At 42.6% G+C, this 19,436-nt stretch overlaps 1 protein-coding gene across 1 annotated transcript in view; it reads right to left on the bottom strand.

Annotated features, from left to right (window-relative positions):
- The window catches only part of MAP6 (microtubule associated protein 6), a 74,283-nt gene that overhangs the window by 54,519 nt on the left and 328 nt on the right, over positions 1–19,436 (bottom strand). Inside the window, exon 1 of the mRNA XM_077776323.1 lies at positions 18,805–19,436. This exon is cut by the window's right edge and continues 328 nt beyond it. Within this exon, the coding sequence (XP_077632449.1) occupies positions 18,805–19,436 (632 nt within the window). The remainder of the gene's footprint in view (positions 1–18,804) is intronic.

Genomic DNA, 19,436 nt, shown 5'->3' with positions numbered 1-19,436 from the left:
CTTTGCACCTGCTCTTTGGGGTGTCTGGAATGCACTTCCCTTACTACTTGACCTCCATCACCTAGCACCTTGCTGGCCACCTCAGCATCGTGGCCTGCCCTGCTTCCCGCCTTGGCCCTCTCCAAGCCTCTGGCCTCCCAGATGCCACACAAGCCTCTTGAGAATGCAAATCCAATCATTCATTCTCTTGTTTGGCATCTTTCAATGGTTTCCTGGAGCTCTCGGGATACAGGGTCCACAAACCCCTTCATGAATTACCTCTGCCCTGCTTCTCTGGCCTCCTACTTTCCACTCATGTTCCTCAGAAGCCCTGTGATCTACCTTCCCTCATTCTGTTCCATCTGCCTGAGATACCTCCTTCCACTTTACACAGCAGACTCCTACTCAACCCTCAAAACCCTGCTCAAACATCAGTCCTTCAGGAGATGTCTATACCTATTTCAGATGTCAGTAGTGTGCTGAAGCCAGGTCATACTATCTTGAGAGAGCCAACTGTTAAATTCCCTGAGCCAGGGGTGCCTTGGTGGCTTAGTTGGTTGAGCGTCCAACTTCGGTCCAGGACATGATCTCGGGGTTCATGAGTATGAGACCTGCGTCGGGCTCTGTGCTGACAGCTCAGAGCCTGGAGCCTGCTTCAGATTCTGTGTCTCCCTCCCTCCCTCTCTCTCTCTCTCTCTGCCCCTCCCCCATTTATGCTTTGTATCTCTCTCTCTCAACAATAAATAAACATTAACAAAATTTTAAAATATAAGTTAAACAAATTATATGGAAAAATAAAGGTAACAAATGCTCAAAACACGTCACTTTTTACTTATTTTACCACATGTTACTATTATCCATACTCTCGAGCTGACTTAGGACCACCGTACCCACTGTACGGGAACGCCACATTCTGGTGGCTTCTGCACAGCTCTTCCCAAGCCCCCAGTAGGGAGTGGTGTAGAGGCAGCTGGGAGTCAGCCATGGCGGGAGTGCGAACAAATGCTGCAAACCAGTGCCAGGTTTATTGTTTCCTTGGCTGTTTATTAAGAAAGTAATGGAGTACAATGTTCATGATAAGGCTTGTCCTTAAAAAAAAAAAAAAGTGTTATATCTGTAGCTGTTATGTTGCGGGGAGCACAAAAAAAATTGAGGAAATATTTTTCCAGTACTCAAAATGATTATCTGGTTGAGCAAAGGAGCTCCCAGCATCCCCTAATGAGTGAAATTCTGACATGTCTTCAGGCACCTTCACTGATTCCCTTTCACCTTCTCCTCAAAACAAACAAAAAATACCAGCCAATTATTTATGTCAGAACTACACTTGTTTGCCAGGAATTTGAGTGACTTCTTTGTTGGAAACAATAGACAGATGGATGATGCCAAATGCAGCCCCCCTCCTAGGTAGCTCCTGATTCTATATATATTACACCTTATATTCTCAACACCCTAGATAACAAAAATTCTTATTCTTAGAGGTATATGACAATAAACTTATTTTCTGTCTTTGAGGTCCCTCCCAAGAATCCCACTGTGTCCTGAGCTTCCTCCCAAGCTGTTCTGGAAGGGCCAAGCACCAGTACCCAGACCCTTGTCCTCTAGTTTCCCACTGATGGCCTTGGCAAATAATCCTCTTGGGCTCTGGTTTCCAACGGTGTACAAACCATTAGTATAATAGGGGCAGTGTGATCTAGGGAGAGGGACATATAGGCTTTAGGGGGTCTGTTCAGGGCTGCAAATTATGCCTTCAGTTATTAGCCGTGTAACACTGGAAAAAGCATCCAACCTCTCTGAGCCTCAGACAGCAAGGCCTCTGGGACAGAGTTGGAAAGACTAGACATAATATACAGAAAGCTGTTAACATTGTTTCTACTGCCACAACAGCTACTGCTGCTAATAATATTTATGATACCTTAATTGGGTGCCGGTACTAATCCAGGCGGTTTACAGGATAGTAGACTCCTCATAGGCAGCAATGGGGCCAGAATACCGTGGAGTGATAGTTTTAAAGTGCTAAAAGAAAACTAATGCCTACCTAGAATTCTTCACGCAGCTAGCTAGCACGAAAGTATGATGATGAGATAAAGATATTTTGGACAAAGAGCATATTTCCAGAAGGCAAGGGTGGGATTTAAAAAGCAATGATGAGCAAAATACTATTGAATATTGAGGCAAATCTAAATAAGTATTGGACAGAAAAATTTTATCACCAATTATTTCTAAATTAGAGGGCTTATAAAGCAAAACTGAGCTAAACTATAAGATAGCAGGAACATGGAAGTTGGAGGGGTGATCAGAGGTAAAGGCTGGCCAACTTGAAACTTAAGTCAGATCTACAGATTTAAAAATAAGGGTAATCACCAAAAAAAGAAAGGAAGGAAGGAAGGAAGGAAGGAAGGAAGGAAACCAACAAAAACCTAGAAATAAAATGCATAAATTCTACACAAAAGGGAATACAGAAAAATTTAACCCACTCAGTAAAAGGCTGAGATGGATCAAAGAAGAAACAAAGGAAAATCATGGTAAATAGAAAATCCAAGAAAATCTGAAAATAATTAACAAGAGAAGTCATCAATCTTACAGGCACTGGGTAAATATACAGCAATTTTGTTCCTATATATCACTAACAACCAATTAGAAAAGGTAACCAAAAAATCTCATTCACAATAGCAACAAAATCTAGAAAACATCTAGGAAAAAACAAAGAAAAAAGACCTTTTTTGAAGGATCCAAAAGAAGACCTGAGTAAATGGAATGATGTATCTTGTTTATACCTGGGAAGACTCACTATGATACAGATGTCAACTTTCAGATTAACCTATAACTTTAACCCAAACCTAATCAGAATCTCAATAGTAATTCTGGTAGCTGAAAACTAAGTCCCAAATAAATATGGCAGTGTACATATCTAAGTAAGACCAAGACAATTTTGAAAAAGAACAACCAAGAGAGAGACCTGTCCCATTAAAAATCAAAACACATTACACATTACAAGGCTATTGTGATGAGGTTAAGTGTGGTATTTGTTAGGAATAGACAAATAGGTCAGTGCAACAAACGAGAGAGCCCAGAAACAGACCCACACAAGTGAGGGGACTTGTCATGCCATCAGAGAGAGGGAACTTTTTAAATCAGTGGGAACAAATGGCCTGTCAAGCAAATGAGTTTGAGATCTCTGGCTTTCTACATAGCAGAACATGGAAATGTGTATCTATCCAGGAAGACTCATTCCAGATGTGCTACAAACCTGAGTGTGAAGAATAAACCTTGAAACTATTAGGGGCGCCCGGGTGGCTTAGTCGGTTAAGCGTCCGACTTTCGCTCAGGTCATGATCTCGCGGTTTGTGGGTTCAAGCCCCGTGTCGGGCTCTGTGCTGACTGCCAGCTCAGAGCCTGGAGCTTGTTTCAGAGTCTGTGACTCCCTCTTTCTCTGACCCTCCCCTGCTCACGCTGTCTCTCTCTCTTTCTCTCTCCTAGAAATAAATAAAACATTAAAAAAATTTTTTAAAAAAAACCTTGAAACTATCAGAAGAAAATAAAAAAGGCATGTCTATCCCTTTGGGAGTAAAGGATTTCTGAAATTAAAAATAAAAGGTACAGGCCACACAGGCAGGGACTAAACATACAGAATACATGAAAATGAATTTCCGTGTGATCAAGACGCTGTAACCACAGGTAAAAGATAAGCCACAAGAGAAAATTAGTCATCAGAATCAGTACAGGTCAATAAAAGGAAGATCACATCCTAACAGGGCGATGGGCATGGGGTGTGAGCATGCAGTCCACAGAAAAGGAATTGCAGAGTTTGATAAACATGTGGAAAGTTTCTGAATTTCACTGAAAATCGGGGAAATATGAATTAAACAATGGCCATCGTCACACAGTGAAATTGGCAAATATTTAAATGCTAACATTATAAGAAAAATGGGATAATTTTTACACAATTGGTTGAAGTATAAATGAGTCCAGCCACTAAAAGGAGCAATTTTCCAATATCTAGTAAAATGTGTATAACCCAAGATCCACCAACTCCTCTTCAAACTCTTAATTATATTCATAGAGTGACATATATAAGGATACTCACTGAAGCATTATTTTTGATAGTTAAAAATTAAGAAAGCCTAACATAAATAGAGTAAGATAAATATGTGATTTATTCAATGCTGGAGCCATTGAAAAGAAGGAACTATGTATATAAATGGGTGTTTATGCCCACATGTTTGTATTTTTTTCAAGACATGTGGTGCTGGGTAAAAAAAAAAAAAAATAGTCACAGAATGGTACAACCTGTTAGATGATATCTAAGTAAACACACACACATATAGCAATGGCGTTTGTGTTTTATTCAATAAAAAGATATGCACCCCCTGGGGCGCCTGGGTGGCTCAGTAGGTTAAGCATCCAACTTTGGCTCAGGTCATGATCTCACAGTTCATGAGTTCAAGACCCACATCAGGCTCTGTGCTGACAGCTTAGAATCTGGAGCCTGCTTCAGATTCAATGTCTCCCTCTCTTTCTCTCTCTTCTTCCCCTGCTCTCTCTCAAAAATAAATAAAGATTAAAAATTCTTTAAAAAAGAGATATGCACCCCAAAGTCATGAGTGGTAGCCTCCTGGGGGCAGAGAGAGGAACAGGATGGGTCTGGGCCAGGCAGACAAACAGAACTTTTTTTTTTTAAGATTATTTATTTATTTATTTACTTACTTAGAGAGAGAGAGAGAGAGAGAGAGAGAGAGAGAGAGAGAAAATCCCAAGGAGCTTACTCCGGGCTTGATCTCATGAACTGTGAGATCATGACCTGAGACAAAATCAAGAGTCAGACAGTTAACTGACTGAGCCCCCCAGGCACCCCACAAACTTTATTATGAAAAAAAATTGTTTTAACACAAAAATGACTGGAAGTCAATATAATAAAATGTTAATTTTTTACATTCGGGGTGGTGAGAATATGGGTGTTAGGCTATTCTTTGTAGTGTAGTTTTGAAAGTTCAAGGGTAAAAAAGGAAAAGAGAAAGTGCTTTGAAGATTCCTCGGCCAAGGTGGTGGCAGATAGTGAGGGAAGAGAGCAGTATCAAACGGACGCAACCACATCCTCAGCCGTGAGCTAACTCTCCCATGTCATTGCAGTTTCCCACCACAGTTGTGCTCTCTCCTCTGCCCTGTCTTCTCTTCCGCAAGCCTGGGGACAGGGCACTTTGGCATCTGCACCGGAGTCTTTAAGGTGATCTTAGAGTGTGGTTCCTTTGCGACCGGATAGACATTAGGGGGGGAATTGCCTAAGCCCTTAGTGACACGCCAGGGAATGAAGCCAGAAGGAGGGGCTCATACGGGGTCACACAGAAGGCGGGGCAGGCATCAAGGCTCACCTTCATCTTTCAGGGCTCAGCTCAAACACCACTTCCTCAGATGATAGCTTCAACTCCTGGTCTAGGTTAGGCCTGTCAGCTTGCATTAGATGCTCTCCTAGCACCTTGTACTTTCCCTGCCTACAATTCATCACAGCGTATTAAATAATTAGCGACTGGAACGCATGCTTAACACCATATCTATCATCAGATTGCTCACTCCATGGGAACTGCGTCTATCTTGCTCACAGTTGTAATCCAAGACCTTAGTTCAGAGCCTGTTCCCTGAGGGACTAATCTATCTAAACCTGTGCGCATTCAGATTCCCTGCTCATTCTTGAGTATTAATATTTAACATTTCACTGCAAGATTTATAAAATATGTACATATCCATGCAACCTATGACATGTATAATATTGCCCCATTTTTTGGAGATGGAAATTCAGGCTCAGAGACTTGAAGTAACTTTCCCAGGGTTACATAAATACTAAATGGAAAGGCTGAGATTTGAGCTGATGTGTATCTGATAAGTTTGGTTAATCCACTGAACCATGGCTATCAGATCAGTAGTTGAGGTTACTAATTTCCCTTATGTTCTTTACTTTTTCTTCAAAACTCTTTCCTCTTCTATCACCCCCAGCCCTAAAGACCTTTCTTAGTTAAAGGCATCCATGCTTCTGCCACTGTATCATCTTCTCCTGCCTCCTCCTTTTCCATCATCATCATCATCATCATCATCATCGTCATCATCGTCATCATCATCATATTTTCCCCTCCCATTGAAGTAGGAACAGACACAGAGTAAATCAGAATGTGCCACCAAACTGTGGACCTCACAGCCATATCCCCAGAGCCTAGCTTAGGGTCCTATTCATAGGAAGTCCTCAACAAATATGAATGGAATTCAATTCAATTCAATTCATTCATTAACAAAGTAATACTCTCTACCCAAATTCCTCCATCTAGATAGAGATTAAAGTAGCATTTATAAAGTACCACCTTCTCATGGTAGAATTCTCTCCTGTGCTTTTCTTAGGTGCTGAATCCTGGGCAAGTGAATTGTGCCCTCATGCATCTTTTAATCGCACTTATTCCTTATCTCTTTTTTTTAAAGTCTTGTTCCAGCTCCCAGGAGAAACCCACACAAGATTGTCATAGCAGCCACAGGCTGCTATTACTTCACAATGGTGACTCCTGTACCTTGTATCCTTGGTTGCTACTAGAGATGGGTTGGTTATCCATTATATATGAAGACAAAGAAACTCTCTCACACATACATCAGTGCCCTGTTGCTTTTCGTTGTAAGGAAACAAGAGAGTGACTATGTCACATGGGAAGAATAAATGACGTGCCTAATAAGAAACAGTCAAACCAAATATTCTCAGGCACTCTGTTCAGAAGGTTATTTGCCACTTAAATACAGAGTCTGAAACTTGGTAGTACAGTGTTCTGTCCTCAACAATAAAGATCAGAGATTGGCAGACTATCGTCCATGAGCCAAATTCAGCCCTTTACCTGGTTCTGTTCAGCCATGAACTAAGCATGGTTTTTGTAGATAAATATGTGCCATCAATATGATGAAAGGGAGCACTAATTTTGAACCTCATTTCAACAAATGTTATTCCCCTTAAAAAATCCATTCTTCTCTTGGCAATAAACTATTTGTAAAAAAAAAAAAAAAAAAAAATCCATTCTTCTCATGAGTAGACCTGTATAACAAAATACTCTATTCAATTATTATTATTATAGTTTAAATTTCAACACTAAAACTTTTAGGAAATTTGTTCTCTCTCTTGTTATATAACATAGAAGGGCTGGCCAAGCCTAAAATGTATATTACCTATCCCTTTACAGAACGTTTGCCGATTAATGCTCTAGACATTTCAGACTCATCTCCTGCCATGTCACTCCCCACACTCAGAACACTTGTCATATCTGAATATCTGTGGTTCCCCAAATGCATATCTAGCTCTCCATGTCCCGGCTTTCCCTTCTGCCTGGAATGTGCCTCCTTTCTGCCTACCTGATTGTTTTGCCTATGAAATCAGACTGATCCTTTAAAGTCCAGCTCAATTGCTACCCTCCTTTGTGAAGTCTTTCCTGATCCTTCAAGTCAGACTCAAAAATACAGAAAATCTTTTACCTAAGGATTTCATGGTTCTCTTCGCAGAAATCCAGAATGTGTACATATAGAAGGGCAAAATTACCTCTTTGTCTTAGCTGAGTGGTGCTTAAACCCATTTGGGATAATGATGATGAGAATAGTTACCATTTATTGAATACTTGCTATGAGCTAGGTATTATGCTAAATACTGTACATACCTCATTCATTCATTTATTCAATTACTATCTATTTAGCATCTCCTGAATACCATGCACTAAGCTTGGTGCTGGGGGTGCCATAGTAAATGAGACAGATAAGAGAGTCACCAACTTAATATTTAGTCTTCTAACAACTTTGCAAGGTAGGCATTGTTGGTTCTATTTTACCAATGAGGAAGCAAAATCAAAGAACAGAGCTTAAGTAATTTGCCCAACATCATATAGTTAACAAGTGGTGAGCAGAATTTGAACACAAGGCCCCGGATAAAGTTAGACATCTAAGAGGTGAAAATTAATAGTAAGTATTGTACTCTCAAGTGGTCTTCTTTGTTCTTTTCTCATTGTTAAAGACCTTGAGGAAGAAATATATAGTTCCTGACCTCTTCCCTTCCCAATGGAACTAACTCCATGCTTTTGACACACTGCACAGGTACACCTCCTTCAGGAAGTGGTCCCTGATTCAGAGTGAGTCAGACACCTCCTCTTTCCGCTATATCTTTTCAGTATCCTGTGTATATTTCTACTATTGAACAAACTACCAACACTATAATTTTCTCAATATGTTTCTCTCACTAGACCAGGAGTTTTTAAGACAGGTACTATGTGTAATGCATTTCTGTATCCAGGTCCTAATATGGGGCCTGATAAGTGACAGATGTTTGCTGAGTGAATAAATGAAAGACTTTCATTGGTAGCCTACTCTATTCTTTCAGTGATAACTATATGCGTTATATAGTAAGTGCTATATAAGTATATAGCGCTTACTGTGATAGGCATGCACTAGGTGAGAGTGTTACCTCCCCTTCTCTTCATCATGACTCTCGAAGTTACTACTATGCAATTACCTCCATTTTACTGATGAGAAAACTAAAGACTTTCTTGGGGTCAGAAAGATTTTTAAGTCACACAGAAATGATTCAAACTCAGTTTTAGGGGTGCCTGGGTGGTTCAGTCGGTTGAGCTTCTGACTTTGGCTCAGGTCATGATCTCACGGTTTGTGAGTTTGAGCCCCACATTGGGCTCTGTGCTGACAGCTCAGAGCCTGAAGCCTGCTTCAGATTCTGTGTCTCCCTGTTTCTCTGCCCTCTCACCCCCAGCTCGCACTCTGTCTCTCTCTCTTAAAAATAAATAAAGATTAAAAAATATTTTTTAGGGGTGCCTGAGTGGCTCAATCAGTTAAGCGTCTGACTTTGGCTCAGGTCATGATCTCACAGTCCATGAGTCTGAGCCTCGTGTCGGGTTCTGTCTGTGCTGACAGCTCAGAGCCTGGAGACTGCTTTGGATTCTCTCCCTCTCTCTCTCTCTGCCCCTCCCCCATGTGTGCTCTGTCTCCCTCTCTCTCAAAAATAAACATTAAAAAATAATAAATAAATAAATAAAACATTTATTTAAAAAGTTTCTTTAAATCCAGTTTTAATGGTCAGCAAATCCTTCGCAGGGCACCAGGACTCATCCCATCATCCCATTCATGAATCTTCCAACAGAAGTAACCAGCCCCTATTGCGACCCTAGAGAACTCTGATTTTAATGCTTACCAGGCCCTGCCTGGTACTTTAGATACTTGCATCCATGTTACCTGCCTCACAAGATGGCAAGTGCCTGTGAGTGGGGATCATGTGCTCTGCACATTGAATCCTCATAGCCCATAGCCGCAGCCTTTGCATGCTCTGAAGATGATGCTGCATTAAACTTGAAATAAAAATATTAAGCCCACTGCATTATTATTATGATATTATGATCAAATAAATCCAACCTAATTCCCTGCTTTACAGTATAAGCCTCTTTCACAACGGACTAGAAGCTCTGAAGGATAGGAGGGATTTAGAAGGAAGACGGAGGGAAAACTGAGCAAAATCCAGCCATCATTACATGTGGGGCTTGTCAAGGCCCAGCTCAGTCTGTGATTCAGCTAGATGACCTGCTCGGGCCCCCGTGATTTTAATGTGCAACCAGAACTGAGAACCTCCAGGAAAAAGCATCAGTTGTGTGGGGAGCAGTGGGCAAAAATGCAGGAAACACCAGATAGCTCAAATCCTCGAAGGCCTTGACTGCAGCCTGAGGTACTGGGTCTTGCCCAGGAGGGGAAGGGAATCCATGGAGAGCTCAGGACAAGGAGCAATGGGATCAGCAACCCTCTCCCATCCCAGAAACAGGTTGGAAGGAGGATGGCATGGGCTTAGGAGAGTGAGAGCCAAAAAGAGAGTATGAAGGGCAAAGGGTGCACAGCAGCCCCCTGGGAATGGCATGTCAAACTGGTACATGGTATGCGTCTGCTTGTGCTGTACAGGCAAGACACAAAGGCGGGCTGGGAAGAGGAGACAGAGGTTACTGAGCCACTCAGCCGTTGACTGGTATGTGATATCAGTCCCCAGACACCTACCCACCTAGTTTTCATCTTTAAAGTCAGAGAGATGTTCACTTTAAAAGGTTATTATGAAGTCTGAATAAAAAGATATGCTAAAGCAATTGGCATGGAGGAAGCACTTGGCAATTGAGGTTGAAAATTATGTCTGTGCTCTCACTAACGTTCTGCAACTTTGCTTTCTGCCATTGTCTATCTTATATCTGTTATGATGGTTAATAGAGAACAGTTCTTACAGGCTAAGATGGTTCTAAAAATGCACGGTAGGATATGCCACAACATCAGTCAACTTTTTGAAGTCACTGTACGAAACAGACAGTGACCATAGGGAACAGCACCGTGGAGGAGGCGGTATTTCCAGGAGGCACTTAGGATGGGTTTTGTGGCTTGGGACCTGGGCCCAATTTTCCCACCAGAAGAGGTTGCACCCGGCTTGGTCCTGCAAAAGCCTCTTCATTCAGCTTGGAAACAAATACACATTGACAATGGGCTGTGCTAGGGCAGTGAGGATAGGGAAGAGTACTATGACGTTTTCTATATGTGTGGGGTAGCTCTTGCAGGGGACACAGAGGCCAGAGGTAGGGGAGGTGGGAAGTTGGGTCAGTGGTGGGGGCTATGCTCTCACTCTGAGATGGGGACAACACACAGACACCAACGGTCCATCCTTGGCCTACTCTTCTTCTGCCTACACCTGATGGGTCAACGCGTGTTGGGCCCCGGCCTCAACATTCTCTTCTTCTCACCCTCTTTATTCCCCACCCACCTTGAAGCCTGTGGGTTTGATCCTCACAGCTCCATGTCCAGAGCTTTTCCATTCTGCCTTTTCTCTTGAGCATCAAACCTGTATCTCCATTTACTTGGTTTATACTTTGTTTTCTTTTTCTTTGTTGAGTCATAACAAACATAGAATAAAGTCCATAAATCTTAATTTTTCAAATGTATAGATCCACATACCCACCACCCAGATCAAGATATAGAACAATTCCAATACCTCAGAGGTTCCCTTGTGTTTCTTAACCAATGACACACCCTACCCCCAGAGATCACCACTATTCAGACTTCTATCACCAATTCCTTTGACCTGTGTTTGAAATTCATACAAATGGAATCATTCGATAAGTGCACTTGTCTCTGTTCCTTTCACCCATCATTATGTCTGTGAAATATATCCATATTATAGAGTACTGCAGTAATTTTCTCATATAACACTGGTCTTCACCATGGGCAAGTTTTACCCTTGCAGGGGGCTTTTGGAAACATCTGGAAGCATTTTGATTATCACAACTTAGCAAGGGTGAGGGTGCAGTGGGGAATGCTACTGCATGGAATGAATTGAGGCCAGAGATGCTACGATGCACGGGACAATTCCTACAATAAGGAATTATTCAGTCCAAAATATCAGAAGTGCCAAGATTGAGAAACCTTGTGTATTAGTTTCCTAGAGAAGCTGAAATGAATTACCACTAACTGAACGACTTAAAACAATGCAAATGTATTATCTTTCTTTAAGTTTATTTATTTATTTATTTTGAGAAAGAGAGAGAGAGAGGCAGAAAAAGAGGAAGAGAATCCCAAGCAGGCTCCATGTTGTCAGCATGGAGCCCAATGCGGGGTTTGATCTCACAAACTGGGAGATCATGACCTGAGCCAAAATCAGGTTGGATGCTTAACCAACTGAGTCACCCAGGTGTCCCCAAATGTATTATTTCATAGTCCTAAATTTAAAAGTCTGTAATGGGTCTCACTGGAAAAATCAAGATGTCAACAGAAGCAAGGTGTTCCTTCTGAAGGCTCCAGGAGAGAATCCACCTCCCTGCCTTTTCCAGACAAAGTCTGCATCTTTAACAATCTAAAAACCTAAAGGCAGACAAGTGGGTCCTAAGCTCTGACAGGGGAAGTAATAATACAATTTCTGCAGGTGTACTATAAAGATTATAGGAGAAAAGATTCTACTATAAAGCATCTAAGATTTCTAGCAGCCTGCAAGGCACATAGTAATCACTCAGTTAGCTACTATTATTATTTTAATGGTGAAAACTAGCATCTTTAGTATACATCAAGAGAATTTTTAGTTTTTTGGTTGAGGCTCAACAGTTTTCTTCATTTAGTAGAGAATTAGAAGCTCATCTGCCTGCATTTATACAACTGATAAAACTTGTAAAGCCAAAGCTGCATTGATTATAGACATGGATATAATCTTACGGACATTTATTTTAATCTTAGTGGACATTGACTGGAATTTTTTAGTTTTGTATCTAGGAAATTGAGTGATTCTTAGTGACTGCAGATTTAGATTTAAAACTATCACTGGCTTGACTTTTTTTTTTTTAACATTCTTATTTGCCATTCCCCCCCCACCCCCCGCAAGAAAGCAGTCAAAAATTACCTGTATTTTATCTCCTCTCCTCTTTGTGGGTTAGTCCCAGTCAACGTCATATATCTGAGAGTTGACTGCACAAGGTCAACCAGTGACCTAGCAAAATGCTTTGTACACAGTTATTTCTCAGTAAAACTTCCCAAATAGGCATAAGGCATTGCTGAGATAGGTACTCAACATGATTTCCGTGGTAAGTTGTGATAAGTCTCTGTTCTGGTCCCCTCTGATTACTCCTTTCTTTTTCATGTCCATTCCTTCTGCTGTCAGTACCCCCCACCCCATATTCTTGTATCCCTCAGGGCTCCATTCTCTGATGGCTAATTTTTTATACTCCCTCTTTGGGGATGATATCAATATGTATGCAAACATTTCAAATAAAAATAGCAAACCAAATTCAGCATCATAAAGAACATTTTTATACAAGTAGGATTTGTCTCAGGAATGCAAAGATGGTTCAATATCAGAACAATCTATTAACAGATTTGCAAAGAAAAACCATACGATCATTTCAGCTGATGCAGAAAAAGCATTCAACAAAATTCAATACCCATCCACATTTTTGGAAACCCTTAGTTAACTAAGATAAGGAGAAATTTCTTAACCAGATATGAAGCCATCTCATAAAAACACAGAGCAAACCTCATGCTTAACAATAAAACTACAGAAGCATTTCCGTATCTCAAGACAAAGATGCCTGTTATCACCTACTATCAAAACCACACCCTATGTCCTCACCAATGTAGCAGCGCATTCACATGTGTGCGTGCACATGCACACAAACACACACACACAATACATAAATATTGGAAAGAAAATTGGTATTTGCTAAAAACAGACATTATCTCCACAGACAGCCCAAGAAGTCCGAGAGTCTACAGACAAGACTAACTACAGAGTGTGATAAAGTTCCTGAATACAAACTCAATATCCAAAAATTAATACATATGAAGAACAAAAAATTATAAAATGTAATAACATATAATCTTCACAGTAGAAAAAATAATTTAAAATATCTTTGACAAAAAGAAAAGATGTTGGTGTGGCATTAACTCAGAATAACAGAATAGAGATCTCAGAAATATATCCAAGCATAAGGGATCCTTCTATGATAGAGGAGATTCATGGAGATATTAGTGATGAAAAGTTGAGCTTAAAAAGGGTATTGTTAATATACGTGAGTTTCCATATGGGAAAAAAGAAAATTGGATCCCTACCTCATTCCATACATAAAGTTAAAATCTAGTTATATTGTTAAAGACTTAAATATAGAACAATAAAACTTAAAAACGTGTGTGTGAGACACTCTTGTGGAGAAAATGACAAAGTGTAAGTGAAGGACATAAAAGACTTAAATAAATGGGAAGCAACACCGTGTTTGTATATGAGAAAACTAATACTTTAAAGGCAGCAAATGTCTGCAAGCAGTATTTTCCCAACTACAGATTGAAGTTCACCTGCATCAAAATTACCCAGACTGCTTGTTAAAGTGTAGTTTCTTAGGCTCTACTTTAAACCTACTGAATCAGTATGCCTGAGGATGAGGCCCAGGAATCTGCGTTTTAGGAAACTTGCCAGATCATTCTTTGGTGTACTAAATTTTGAGAACCCTCGCCTTCGGGAAGTAGGTCATAGCCTGAATTACACATTAGAATCACCTGGGACCATTTTTAAAATATTCAGATGCCCACACCACACCCCAGAGCAATTAAATCAGCATTCCTAGGCAAGGCACCTATGCATCAGCATTTTTTAAAGCTCTCCAGTGATTCCAATGTGCAGTCAAGGTTGAGGATCACTGCTTTGAGTGCAGGAACATCAGGTTTCTTAAGTTTGCACCCTGTCCTCATTTGAACATTTACTTCTGGCGCTAACCTAGTAGAGACTGGACTTTATCCTGATCAAGTCAGGCACAACCCCTTACACAAAGGTTTTAATGTAATCATTTGGTATCCCCAAAACCCTATCTGATACATAGCAGGGGCTTGGTGGTCATTTTTTTTTGAAATAAATCCAACTAAATAAAGCTGAATGAAATGAATCAATGTATAGGTGGATAAGATTTTCACCAAACTCTAAATATTCTACTGGATTCAGCAAATCTACATGGCACCTAGGCACAAGGTTACACTGTGAGAAGTAGATGAACAAAATACAGCCCTGCTCTTCAAGTCTTTGTGATCTGGTAGAAAAGACAGATATGGAAAAAAGTATCTTACAATCAAGCCGACAATGAGAAGTGTATAGAATATAAAAAGGGAATACAAGAAAAATTAGTTCTGAATGGCAGATCCTGGAAGGTATCCTTAAAGATTCAGTATCTGAGATTGGCCTTGAAACATTGCTGAGACTTACCCAGGAAGAAATTAGGGAAGTGGGCAATTGCCCTAGAAGCACAGGGCGGTTCTGTGAGCAGAAGCCACGTCAGAAGGGCCTTTCTCTAACCTTCATGGGAGACTGTAGGGCAGATACTAAAGGCTCCTTTTCTTTCTGATTTCCTTGTTTCTACTCTCATTTGTCAAATACTTTGCCTCTGGTTTATTAATTCTACCTCCTGGTGCCTCAGCTGACTTCTTCCAGGAAAAGGTTCTCATTAGCATTTCTATGGGGAGCACCTGCCACCCCATCTATCTCTTATTAACTGATGGTGAGGGCAGTGGGGTTGACCGAGAGGGGAATTTTAATCCCCTCCTCATGACTCACCTCTTTTCTGATTGAGAATGCTAGGTCTAAAGTCACAAATGGCTGCCTCGTGAAATCCATCCTTAATATTAAAAATGATAACAGAGGCATGCTTTCCTGATTTTATAATATCATCTATGTCATATGAGTGTACTAAAGACTAATCAACTTCATGATTGTGAATAATGAAAGATATCTGAGATAGCACTTAATGCAAAAATCTCAGGCTAGCGTGGATAGGTTATGAATTAGATGAACTGTTGAATTCAGAAGTTTTCTCAAAATCATAGCACCAAAGACATATGATGTTATCTACTAACTGAATATTGTAGGAGAAAACCAATTAGTATGTATATGACTCTGCGTGCTGAATGTATATTTTACATTATACACCAGTATGGTAAGCTGATGGATTACGTTTCCTTTCTCTACTTAAGCAAACTGCTCCGTGTTGATGTCATGTGACAGATGTCCCTTGGAAAGCCCATGAGATGAACCAGTCGCCATGGTGTAAGCCACCATGATTTATGTAGAGTGGCAGAAGAAAAGGTTCGTAAATCAAATTATCTTTGAAATGGAACCCAACTTGGCTTCTAATAAGACAATGTAAGACTCATCTCTGCCAGCCATGGGGCATACTTAAATTCAGGAGATATTTGGAATCATAGCAAGGGAAAGAACACGAGACAATAGGGAAGGAAAAACCAATGTTCCAGATAAGACTACAATTTCCAGGCATCTTTTTTCTTTATGATATATCTGATTAATTGATTATCTTATTTCTTCATATCTAGTTTCACCCAAAGTGCATTTTCTTATGATTAGTTAATTTTTCTTCTGAAACCAAAAACAACATTAAATTTCACATCAAATTGTCATGCACTTAAATTGCCCATTAAGGAAATTTATGTCTCTTAGCAACACTCATTCCCTCAATGCTTCAAACCCCTCCTGATTATACAGCAAAATGGAACTGCTGGCCCCTAAGTCACATGCATAATTAAATTTTACAGAAGACCCAAATGAGAAAAAAAATATTTTGAGGTGCTCAGAGATTTTTTTTTTTGATAGGTTGGTGGAGTTCTGATAGCCACTAAAAATAATCATTCTCACCAGCTGCAAGAGCATAGCCTTCCCCCATTCAATTCCATCACTTGCAGTGTGAGTATATTTCTAAGTTGAAAAAAAATGTTTATTTATTTTAGAGAGAGAGAGAGAGAGTGAGAGCGGGGGAGGAGCAGAGAGAGAGACACACACAACTCAAGCAGGCCCCAAGCTCCGAGCTGTCAGCACAGAGCCTGATGCGGGTTTCAGACTCACAAATGGAGAGATCATGACTTGAGCCGAAGTCGAACACTTAACCAACTGAGCCACACAGGCTTCCCTGAGTATATTTCTAACTGTAAAGCCTGACATGCTTACTGTACAGTTAAGGTAGTGTTTTGGAGGGAAGAGGCCAGATGGAACAAAGATACAAGCCAAAATATTTGGGGGGTTGTAGCTGAAGGGTGGGTCATTCCCTGACTGTCCTGCCAATAATCCATGAACAAAGCAAGTCCTACTACCTTGGAAACATAAACTGAGGCAGATCACCGAAGGAGATTTGAGAATTTGGGATCTCTCTTGATTGGCCTTGACTCTGTGGAGGTGAGGGGGGGTAGTTCCTCTGAGGAGGTGAGGTGGGTGTAAGGTTCCACTTGCCACAGGGTAGTAGGATGGGAATAAGAAGATGAGGAAGCCAGATCAGAAATCTGTGATGTTGGGTCAATGGTAGAGCTCTCAGGGAATGGAGAGAGCTTGTAACCAAGCTTGTAAAACAAGAAGGCAGAATCACAAAACTACATCTTGGCTTTGTTTTTCATGCTCCTTGCTTATTTGCTTCCTTCCTTTCTTTTCGATCCTCTCTTGGTAGTAGAATGAAGAAATTGTGAAAATTCCACTCCTGATGGCTAGGAACCAAGGAAAAGGATCTGGCCTGACCAAAGCCATAAAAAAAAAAAAAAGGTAGTGCATTCCTGGGGGACCACTGTGGTCGAGATAACAATAAAACAGGAGAGAAATGGCCAGTGGGAATTCAGGAAGATGGAGTAGGTGCCAAATATTAGCTGCCCCCTCTCATTGGAAAATGCTTTCCGGAGTCAAAACCTGGGAGGGAGATGATATCTATCTATACTATGCTTCCCTCAGCATGTGAGGGAGTGGTTGTTATGTTCACTGGAGAAAGACATCAGTCTGACATGAGGCTACATATAGGGTCTTGGCAAAAGACACTAACTCTGCAGTCTCCCCCAACCACAGTCTCCTGCAAGAGGGAGGCAACTGGCCATGGCATTGATGAAGGACCCCATAAGCCACACCACTAGCTCATTTATTCATCATGTACATCTGTTTCCCCAGAGATCCTACAGCCCAACGTTACACATTCAGAGTCAAATGGGATCTGTTAGCTTCTTGATCTGGGTTAAAACATAAGGGCAGGATGGAGAGCTAAGCATCAGAAATACATATTGGATATATGAAGGGTGAGAAGGCAAGTTGGAAGGGCTTGAGGCTGCAGCCGAGGGAGAATTCTAGAAGGCTGGAGAGAGGGAGAGGGAGGGAGGGAGGAAGAGAGAGAGGCAGAAAGAGAGAGACACACACACACACACAGAGGGAAAATGGATATGCCCTCTCTTGGAGGCATTCATTTACAGGGAATTTAAATGTGCTAAGGAAGGGGTTCTCAGTGGTAACAGAATGAACAACACAACTGGAGAACATAAGGGGAAAGGAGAAAGAAAATGCATCAATAGGGGAGAAGGCTGGAGGCATCTAGGAAGTGGAAATCTGAATAACAAGGCATCATGCACAAACTTGCAATTGAACTAAGACATTGATTTTACCTACGATGTGCCAGGCATAATTCTCCTACTCCATCTCATTTAATCCTCACAATGTCTAGGGCAGTGCCAGATATATAGTAGGTGCTCAAAAATATATCCAATATTTATATTTAATAAATGAACAAGCAATTCTAAGAGAACAATCTACCATCAATTGCATCTTACAAGTAAGAACCTGAAGCCCAGAAAGGTAAAGAAACGTGCTCAGTGTGTCACAGCTACTAAGAGGAGGAAGGAATCTGACTTTACAAGGCTGATGTAGAAGGAGGAGGGTGTCTCTAAGAGCCCTGCAGGGAATCTGGAAAAGGGTGTGGTGCTTGGATCTCTCCCAGGGACTGAGAGAGGGAGGGAAGAATGAATGGCCAAGTAGACTGGACTAGGGAGGAGGGGGACTGGCCATTGGTAAAGAGGTCTTCCTCTAGGAGGATGGGGCCCTGCGGGAAGGCACCAAGGCCAGTGGGCAGCAGCTCAGCCAGCCAGGGGCAGCGTCCGGGCGAATGCAGCTGGTGAGGTGGGTGGGGCAGAATGGCACAACCTGCGAAGAAACAGCAAAGGGTCTCTGTTGAGCAGGCAGGGATCTAAGGTGGGGCAGGGCTGGGGGCGGGGGGGGAAGTGGCTAAAGCGGTAGAGGGAAAGATGGGCAGGCCGGGGTGGACAGCTCTAACAGCCTCACATAAGAAAGAGCAGGAAGAAGCCAGCCCTGGAAGGGTGTCTGGGATGCGGCTGGGGAGAGGGTGTGGTCTGGAAGGGGAGGGGCTGCATGTGAGGCCTGCGGGTGCAGAGAATGAGCCCTGGCCTGAGCAGCCTTCAGGAAAGGGTAAGGGTGACTTGTCGTCTGCGCTGAGGCCCGCATCTCACCTGTAGGAGCTGCCCACCGCGCTCGCCACCTCCTCGCGGATTTGCCTGTTGAGGGCGTCCGCCGCTGCACGTCCCTTGCCACCCTCGGGGACCGCGGCCTGGACCTGGGCCTGGGCCTGGGCCTGGGCTGCGGGCAGAGGCGTCTGCTCCGGCCCCTGCCCCTCGGCGCGACGCAGCATCCAGGCGGGCCCGGGCTTCCTGCGTGTGTCGCGCTCATCTGCACCGGAGGGCTTTCCGGCTGCCAGGCCACCCGCTCCGCCAGGGGTCGCCTCCTGCTCCTGGGCCTCGGCGGCGGCCTGCGTGGGCCAACGCTCCTGGCTCTGGGGCCGGCGCTTGGACGCCCCGAGAATTGGCACCGCAGCCTGGGAGGACGCGGGGATCTGCACGGGCTTGGGAATCCACGGGTGGTCCCCGCGGCGCGGCAGCGGCCAGGCGCGGAAGTCCTTCTGGTACTGGGTCTCGCGCTCGAAGGGCGCATCGGAAGGCTGGTACTCGCTGCGCGGCCGGCAGCTCGGCTCGGGCCGCTGCACCTTCCAGGCGCGGTAGTCCTGACGCATCACCGAGTCCGCGGGGCCCGCGCTGGAGGTGGAGGTGGAGCCAGAGCCCGGGCCGGGGCCCGGCCCGCTCCGGCC

This window comes from Crocuta crocuta, unplaced genomic scaffold, assembly GCF_008692635.1.
Source record: "Crocuta crocuta isolate KB4526 unplaced genomic scaffold, BGI_CrCroc_1.0 scaffold271, whole genome shotgun sequence".
Classification (NCBI taxonomy): domain Eukaryota; kingdom Metazoa; phylum Chordata; class Mammalia; order Carnivora; family Hyaenidae; genus Crocuta; species Crocuta crocuta.
This window is presented reverse-complemented; position numbering and strand designations above follow the sequence as displayed.